General features: G+C 42.1%; 2 protein-coding genes across 4 annotated transcripts in view; one reads left to right on the top strand and one right to left on the bottom strand.

Annotated features, from left to right (window-relative positions):
- LOC138953777 (protein-cysteine N-palmitoyltransferase HHAT-like) overlaps positions 1-9523 on the bottom strand; it is a 32266-nt gene that overhangs the window by 1481 nt on the left and 21262 nt on the right. For all 3 annotated transcript variants that reach the window (XM_070325684.1, XM_070325685.1, XM_070325683.1), the window contains exons 7-12: positions 5534-5650; positions 2954-3156; positions 2570-2605; positions 1332-1533; positions 652-796; positions 1-220 (exon numbers count right to left, since the gene is read on the bottom strand). The exon at positions 1-220 is cut by the window's left edge and continues 1481 nt beyond it. In XM_070325684.1, coding sequence (XP_070181785.1) covers positions 129-220; positions 652-796; positions 1332-1533; positions 2570-2605; positions 2954-3156; positions 5534-5650 — 795 coding nt within the window. In that variant the 3' untranslated portion in view covers positions 1-128. The remainder of the gene's footprint in view (positions 221-651; positions 797-1331; positions 1534-2569; positions 2606-2953; positions 3157-5533; positions 5651-9523) is intronic.
- On the top strand, positions 5910-9513 carry LOC138952574 (uncharacterized). The gene is made up of 2 exons (XM_070324261.1): positions 5910-6173; positions 6472-9513. The coding sequence occupies exon 2, from the start codon at positions 8278-8280 to the stop codon at positions 9511-9513; it is 1236 nt and encodes a 411-aa protein (XP_070180362.1). The 5' UTR covers positions 5910-6173; positions 6472-8277.

The raw sequence follows: 9523 nt of genomic DNA, 5'->3' as shown, positions 1-9523 counted from the left end.
TTGTATGTGATCAAGTGGAATGATGCAGCCATTGTTTGTTACAGCTTGGAGAAATCTGCAGTGAAAGTTGGCATGGACGTTGAAGGAATGTATAATGAATGCAGGAAGACGTGTGAGATGCCTGATGGTCAGGAGAACTTGGTGCACCCCAGTCGCTCCAGGTGCTTGGCGCCCTGAGCGAGGCAGTAGAAGATGACACTGAACGCCAGAAAGGAGTCCCCTGTAACGTCACAAACATCAAGAACGCATGTCATTATGAAAGTTGAATCACCGGCAGCATCAGTTCTGATCGGCTGTGTGTCAACAGAAATAGCTGAAGTGTTCTGACACCGACATGTTAACAAATCAACAGTATTTTCAATATTTTCTGAAAGCATGAGTTAACGATTTAAAGTCACTTTGAATAACAGTATTTTCAATATTTTCTGAAAGCATGAGTCAACGATTTAACGTCACTTTAAGCTCTGTCTATTTTATTTACGCTAGAAGCACTTTTTAATATTATACGTATATGTGGATCATGTCATAGAAGAATTTTGAAGTTGTGGATCAAACGTGTTGTCACTTTTAAAAATGTATACCCTTCAAAGATGGGTGTTTAGCATTTGTCAAAGTAGACAGCAAACAGACATGCAGAACGCTTTCACTCACATTGAAGGCATATCCTGGTGGCGTAGACATAAGCGAACTCGGGTCCGGCCAGAAAGCACATGTTGGACACGCCGGCGAGCAGCCACACGGGATACAGCAGCACACACCTCACCCGTCTCATACCTCTCTCCGACACTCTCTTCACCTGAAAGCAATTGTTGTATGTGTGAATCCGCCATGCTTTCGCCCATGTGATAACAGCGTGTAATAGCTCACGTCATAGCGTGGGAAGAAAAATGGCCGCCGCGGCCGACTGATGACGTCACATGTATAAGCAGATACGTCACATGCATGCTTAATTAGGAAAACAATTGTTTCCTTAATTTCATAAACACATTTCCTTTGTTTACTTGATTTTACAGCAGAGCCCTTGTCTAAACTGATTCGTTTCGTGGTGTTCTTAATATTCCTTTTCAAGACCTTCAAGACTCGAACCCCACCTCCCAACCCTCAACTGGAGAAAAAGAACTGAAAAGGAAAGAAACGAAAAGAAAAAACAGAAAACAAAACAAAACAAAACAAAACAAAAGAAGAGAAACGAAAATGAAAGAAAAGAAAAGACAAGGAAATAAAATAAACAGAAACAAAAAGAAAAAGAAAGGGAAAAAAAGGAGAGAAAAAACCACCACCCCCGGAAAACAGAAAACTTTACCAATAATGGTTGTGAAAAAGTCACTCACCACATTCTCCTGTACAGCAGAACATCTCTCCAGATAGTACCCCACCATCTCCAGGTTGACCTCCGCAAAGTTCAGAAGAGACCACGTGATGTAGCGCGTGCCTCCGCCGTGCCAGTAGCCAACGAACAGAAAGGTGATGAGGTTGGCTGCCTCGCACCGGAGCAACCCCGCCTGGGAGCCACCTAGCGGAACGTATAGGTATCTGGATTGTACAGAAAACGAAGAATAACTTGACGTTTAGATTTCTTTTGAGTGACCAGAAGTAGGAGCTAAAGAAAATTATATAATTTTCGAGAAATTTATTTTATTTTATTTTATTTTATTGATTGATTTATTGATTTATTTATGCATTTCTTTATTTATGTGGTCCCAGCTTGCTCGTAATGAAAATGCGTGATGACGACAAAACATATTTCATGTCAAAACGTTCATCTATAGGCTTAATTATGTAAACAGTCTCAGAAAAGAAAGATTTTAGAAGTCATATCTTTCCGATGCCACCATGTTGTTCTCAAAGAGTTAGGAAAAGGAAAGCAAACCTATTCGTGCCAGTATTTTGTTTTCAAAGTAAGAAGTACGTAAACAAACAGATTTTCAGTCTTGCCAAGATTTCTGTTATGCCACAATATATTTTTTTTTCTCAAAGGGAGACGTACGGAAAGCGTCTATTTTGTTTGTCAGATTTCTGCGTTGCCTCCATTATGCCGTCAGGTGAGGAAAACCTAAATTTCCGTGATCAGATTTCTCCCGGGTAACTCCTTTTTGTTCTCAAAGTGGAAAATACAAAATACAAATATTGCCATTCTTGCTCGGATATTTCCGACGCCATCATTTCCTTCTCACTGGGCGAGGAAAGAAAAACGAAGATTCCTGTGACCAAATTTCTTCGATGTCACCATGCTTGTGCGTGTGTGCTGTTGTGGGTTGTATGGGGAATGTATGCGGGCGTGCGTGAGCGTGTGTGTGACTGAGATTGCAAGCGATGTTTGGAAGGGCGTGTATGGATTGATTGATTGTACTCTGGCCAAAACATGTCCCTAGTGTACTGCACATGGTTGAAATAAAGTCTTATGTCTTATGTCTTATGTCTTATGTCTTGTTCTCAAACTGGGAAATACGGAAACAAAGATGTTCAGTCTTGCTGAGATTTCAGCTTATCCGCCCTCCTCATAAGACAACCAGAGACATACCGAGTGATATACAGACAGACAGACAGACAGAGGCAGAAAGATATCTACCTTTTCAAACAGCTGTGCAGCCCACGGTCAAATGACCTGGAACATAAAAACATAATGATTCGACCGTGAATGTTCGTAAGCCTCCTGAAACAGTGATCCAACTAATCAAAACTTGAAAGAAATCTGTAACTTTTCATGTCTGACATTAATAATAAAAAAAGAAAATGTTTAAATAAACTGCATGCAGTTACTCCTCAAGACAAACGGATAAAGAAACAAACAATTCATAATAATTTATATCACCTAACAAAGCAAATTCAACTGGTGAAAGTTGTCATCATGACTAACTACAAGGCAATGAAAATATGTAAGTGTTTACAAGCAAAGGTCAAAGATCAGCTTAAAACCACAAAAAGTCACAGTAACAAGACGTAAAAGTCTTACTTCCACATGTCGGAGTACGCGTAAATGTAACCAACACAGGCTGGGTTTTCAGCTAGGTCAAGGCCATCCAGTTTCGATATCTGACGCATCCAGCCGTAGATGACGACATACTTGTTAGTCATAAATTGTCCAACCAGATATGCCGTTGTGGTAAGCGTCCATTTGTTGACAGATTCCATCAGTATTGTGTTATAACTTAAGGCCTGAAAAAAACCCGAGCATATAAATCAGATTTAAACAATAACGAACATAAACATCAAACATAAACGAGAACCTTGCGATCAGGTAAAAAAAAAAAAAATTAAAAAAATAAACAAACATATGTTTGGGTGGACGTGATTGCACGTAAAGTAGCAGAAAGTTTCCTTCCCGTATAAACCATCTTGTAAACCACCATAGCTTAGCCCAGGATTTTAAATGGGATTAGAGTATCCTTCCACTTGGTCACATACCAGAAATTAACAGTCCGAATGATTTTTACGCATAGTGAACATTTTTTGCTGAATTAATTTTGTAACTCACACCAATTTGCACAATTATTTGGAATAAATTGCACTCAGCACACAAAGCAGACAGGATGTGGATTGTCTATAATGTGTCCTCGTGGATGAATGCTCTTATCATTAGCCAGACCAGACGTGGTGCTGCACATGATCTTATGAACGCGAACCAAAGGTATGCTAAATACATTCATGTTGCCATGAATACGACTGGAAACCATTGATAACCACACATCTCCAAGTTCATGTTGAATAAAGTGCAAAAATGAGGGTATTGTCCCCCAAGATCTAGCAGACCTCAATCATTAACGCAGGAATGTTGCTATAGTTCCGCAGGATTTGGCTGATCGCAGTCAATCATTTACACAAGGACGCTGCTGGAATTCCTTTCAGCGAATTTGCAGAAATTGCCTTGAAAGTTTTGCCAATTTTCGGAAAAAAGTTCGGCAGCTCTGCCAAAAAGAATTTTTTGAGCAATTTAAAACAGGCCTAGGCGATACTATGGCTGTCGATGCCAAACTCCGTCCCTGAATTTACATGGCAACAACACCATGGTTAACACTGGAATTGCCCAGGTGAGTGTGGTATTTTAAGATAATGCAGGCTTTGGTGTCAAGTCGCCCTAATAATTGCGAGGTGTCTTAGCTTTTCTCCCCAGAACTTTGAGTATTCACAAAACATTGATACTTTATCAACTGAAAAACATAAATTCATTCATTTACCTTGAAATGCAGGAAGTGAAACAAAGGTTAGCGTTGGTGAGAAAACCCCCTGCGGGTTAGGGGGAAGAATTTACCCGATGCTCCCCAGCATGTCGTAAGAGGCGACTAACGGATTCTGTTTCTCCTTTTACCCTTGTTAGGTGTTTCTTGTATAGAATCACAGGCGGAAGGTATCGTCCACTGGACTACAACTATCACAGAAAGACTACAAGGTACGTCACTCACCTTCGAGTCTTCTGTGTTCTTGGAGTCGCTTCCTGGGGGAAAATATTGTTCAAGACGGTTTGCCTCTTCCTACAGTCTGTGTAAGGTCAAATAAATACAGTTGAATTATTGTTTGAACTATATGCACCTTTAGTTTTCAGCTTCCGTTCGCTGCAGGTTGTTTTTAACCATCATTTGGACGAATCTTCGTTTGCGAGCCGCTAATATCCACTTGGCGGCTAATTATGCATCCGCACCGATGCATACCAGCGCTCATTGGTTAATAACAGGATATTCGATGATTATTTTCATTGGTCGACTGAAATGTTTTCCTCATTTTGAATGAAGTGGCAAACGGTTCTTCACTAATACCGAAAGTGAAAACTCCCGGGGGTAGCTTCCCTTTGCTTCACAATATTTACATATGTTTTAGACCGATGAGCGCTGGTATGCATATTCGGTGCGGATGCATAATTAGCCGCCAAGTGGATATTAGCGGCTCGCAAACGAAGATTCGTCAAAATGATGGTTAAAAACAACCTGCAGCGAACGGAAGCTGAAAACTAAAGGTGCATATAGTTCAAACAATCATGCAACTGTATTTATTTGACCTTACACAGACTGTAGGAAGAGGCAAACCGTCTTGAACAATATTTTTCCCCAGGAAGCGATTCCAAGAACACAGAAGATTCGAAGGTGAGTGACGTACCTTGTAGTCTTTCTGTGATAGTAGTAGTCCAGTGGACGATACCTTCCGCCTGTGATAGAATATAGTCAATTTTTGTAAAGATTTTAGTCAAGCAGTATGTAAGAAATGTTAAGTCCTTTGTACTGGAAACTTGCATTCTCCCAGTAAGGTCATACATTGTACTACGTTGCAAGCCCCTGGAGCAAATTTTTGATTAGTGCTTTTGTGAACAAGAAACAACTGACAAGTGGCTCTATCCCATCTCCCCCCTTTCCCCGTCGCGATATAACCTTGAATGGTTGAAAACGACGTTAAACACCAAATAAAGAAAGTTGGTGAGAAAAGAAGCAAGATTTGTTGCTTTCCTCTCTGGAATGGATCACTTACACGAGACTGGGCTGTTCCTTTAAAATATATAATTATATATCTACTGAATATTTCATATAAACATCCGATAACACTTTACCTTGAAGTAGAAGAAGTGAAACATGACGTTGTTGAACAAGAACCAGAAACAGACTCTAAGTGACCCCCACAATACACTGAGGAGTCGGTCACGTGACATTGGAGCGGGATTTTCAATCTGGATAAACAAAAATTGTTCATGAGCTGAAAAACAATGCTGCAGAAATATCTCTATGCATCTGTTCAGCAACAGGGGGTAGATGGCACAAGCCACACACACACACACACACACACACACACACACACACACACACACACACACACACACACACACACACGTGCGCGCGCGCACACACACACACACACACTGGCACTCACACGCACGCACGCACGCATACATACATACATACATACATACATACATACCTACATATGTCACAGATTAGGAACTCCGATACAGAGCGAATGCAAGCACCTGTACCTAGACTAACTTACTGTGACGTCTTTATTATGACGACATGCTTTCGACGCCATTGTTTTGACGTAAAGCAGACAGAAGCTGCGTCACAACAACAAGATCGTTTTTACCTTGGAAAGCAGCGAGGTTGTGTCGTCTGTCTGCTGTGTTTTATGTATCGTGACTGTATTTTTACGAACCAGTATGCACATGCCATCTTGTTCGGACCTTCATACGTAGTTGTGTGAGTATCAAGATATAATTCGCAGCCTGATCGACAGGGAAACGCTAATGGGTCTGAGAGAACGAATGGAAGACGGTTGGCATGCATGCGAACGTGCGTGAAAGAATTTTGACTGTCTATTATTCATAAAGAAATGTTCGGAAATAAGCTGCTTGTCAAATCATAAATTAAAAATGTTTAATTGATTAATATTGGACGAACATTGTGAACGAACAGACGGCACTGGACATACGTAACCTGACCGTAGAATTACTCTGTTGAACAGAGGATTAGCAAATCTGTATATGGTTTTTTTCAGACGTTTCGGGGAAGTTTCGAGGAAGCTTCGTAGCAGTTTCGGAGAAGTTTCGTATCAGTTTCGGAGAAGTTTCATAGCAGCGTCGTAGCAGTTTCAGGAAAGTTCAGGAAAGTTTCGGGAACAGTTCCAGGGAAGTTACGGAAAAGTTTTTTCGTGGTAACGCCATGGACTTCATTGTGAATCGTCCACGCTCTGAGTCTGCTATGGAATCATTCCATACCTGTATTTCTCCAGTGTTCTAGTTCTACCTGGAACGACTTCACGTCCCTAGTTTCGTGTTATAAACTATCACTGAGTAACCTGAAAACCGACTACACGACCGAAGTGAATCGAGGACTTGCAGCAAGTAAACAGCACACTGAATCATTCCATCATTGTAGTTCTCCGGTGTTCTACCTAGAATGATTTCACGTTCCTAGTTCCGTGTTAACTATCACTGGGTAACCTGAGGACCGACTACACGACGGAAGTGATTCCAGGACATTGCTGAACGATCCTAACCTTAAATAGACTGTGTTGTCCAAACGGAACTTTAAAGCTAAGTATCACTATTTTGTGTGTGTATATCTAGTCCAGAGTAATGTCTGTCTGTTCGTATTATTTGTAATTAAAGTTATTGTAAAATTAAAGGTAAAGTGGTGTCCATTTTTTTTGTTGAAAAAAATAATGTGTTAAGAGAGTGCATGGTGAGATGTAAATATCCCATGTGACCCTGACACGCGATAAATGGGGGCTCGTCCGAGGATTTATAAAGGTCACTAGATCAAGGCCACGTAACTGTCAAGGTCACATAAACTTTCATTAGTTGTAAGACCCCCAGGTTACTTTAACCTTGACCTAACTTTCATTTTTAAATATCGCAACACCACTTTGCGTTTGATTCTATTACGTCCAATAGGATGACTGACGAGTGCGTGAGTGAGGAGTTCTGAGAGACCAAAGTGGGCGGTTGGCGGGGTAACTCAGAACATCTTTGTTGGGTGGATATTAGACCAATTAGTGTTTGCCTGATTTGGTCCAGTTCCTAAATTATTTAGAGTCACGAGAAGTCGTGATTTGTAACTGACCACCCTAACTCACGATCATATCATCATCATCATATATACGTAATTGCTGTAACTTGTGTCGTATCACTGTAATCACGTTCTCAAACCCCGCAGTTTTCCAAGGTAATCTATCTAGCGGATAGCCGCATATGTTCTATAACTACGGATGTTCTGTCAGACTTTTCAAGAGTTAATTTATAATTAGTAGGCACTCCAGGTTGAAATACATTTTTCTTCTAACAGTAGCGTAGATGTACGTTCAGCCTAGTAATTATAAGTTCGTGTAGCAGTACACGAAGGTAAGAGTCTTGAACATAAGTCCATGCAGTAACACATGACATACCGTTCACGTAGAGCATAACATTCTAGTGTAGAAGTACACAAAGTCGCTAATTAATTCTAGTGCATGAACCTACAAGTTGTCGCTAGATATTAGTGTAAAAGTATGCAAAGTAACTACGGAAGAAAGTTACTACAGGCATCGTATACATGAGTGCAGGAGTAGCACAGTGACTGAATGATGGTTACGTCATACCGTTGGGAGAGGCCGTAATCATACATTGTCAAACAAGAAGAGTATTCCTCGTCTGAGTGATCAGACAAAATATACCGGTAGTAACGTCGCGCGGACCGATCAGCGTTGATACGCGCGCGAAAGTTTATCGGACGTCTTAGCGCATAAGACGAGTTACTAACCGGAGCGCGAGTTGCGCGGGAGTTCGGTAATTGCGTATTTAGTAGATTGATAAAATTCGCAACTATGCCGAAGTCAAAGAAGAAGACGTCAGGTGATAGCAGTCGAAGCAACCATAACGTCGAGGATGACGAGGGTTTCGAATCACCATTGCTTGTTTTCAAGCAAGACGGACTTCTGATGGGTTTGTCAGGTAAGGACTTGATAGACTACATCGAAGGCAGGAGGAAAGAAGCCGCAGAAGAGAAGAAGAGGAGAGAAGAACAAGACTTCATCCTCAGGAAGATGCAGTTGAGCGCCGACCTAGGTATGCAGGACTACAACGAAAATGCTCACCATTCAGCGTCGAATGGAAGCACCAACAGTAGTCGGGACAAACCAAAAATGAAATTGCCATTTTTGGACGACAAGGACGACGTCGAAGCCTATTTTCGCCAGTTTGAAAGAGCTGCGAAAATTTCCGGCTGGTCGGAAGATGAGTGGGCAGCTAGGCTTGGCTGTCTACTAAAAGGGAAAGCGCGAGAAGCATACACTCAACTTCCGGACGAGGAAGCAGAAGAGTATGACTGCGTCAAAACTGCGATTTTGCGTAGGTTCCAGCTGACAGCAGAAGCCTACCGCAGGAAGTTCCGAGGAGCAAAGAAGGAACCGAGCGAGAAAAGCAAGGAATACCTCACTCGGTTGGACCTGTTCGTCACACGGTGGGTGGAACTATCGAAACGGGAAGGTAGGACCACGGATATGCGAGAACTTGTTCTACTCGAAAAGTTCTTGGAGGGGTTACCAGCGGATCAAGCGCGATTTGTCCGCGAGAGGGACCCAGTCAACACAGCTGATGCTGTGAAGAGCGCCAGTTTGTTTGAAGAAGCCAGAGAGAGTGAAGGACGCAGGAGTCAGGGAGGCCCCAGTTTCAATCGAGGACCTAAAGAGGACCACCCACAAGTACAAAGTAACCATTCCGATCGTAACCATGCCAACAGAAGCAAAGATAAGCAACACTTTCCACCGAGGAGACCCACACCACCACCACATGGAGGAGCGACCCGCGGTTGTTTCTTGTGCGGTGGATCTCATCTCGCGAGGAACTGTACAAAGAATAACAGAGCAAGTCAAGAAGCTACAAGTGTTATCTTATCTGTAGCAGTCGAAGAGAAACCTAGCCCTCTTTGCCAGAGTTGCCGGCATTTGGATTTCAATCCTCAGTGTCAGGTTAAGGTAAACGGACAAGAGGCGAAGGCAATACGCGACACAGGAGCGTCGACCATCATTGTCGACCGGCGTTTGGTACCGTCAGACAGTTAAACGGGGGAAG

The sequence above is a fragment of the Littorina saxatilis genome, linkage group LG17, assembly GCF_037325665.1.
Source record: "Littorina saxatilis isolate snail1 linkage group LG17, US_GU_Lsax_2.0, whole genome shotgun sequence".
NCBI lineage: Eukaryota > Metazoa > Mollusca > Gastropoda > Littorinimorpha > Littorinidae > Littorina > Littorina saxatilis.
This window is presented reverse-complemented; position numbering and strand designations above follow the sequence as displayed.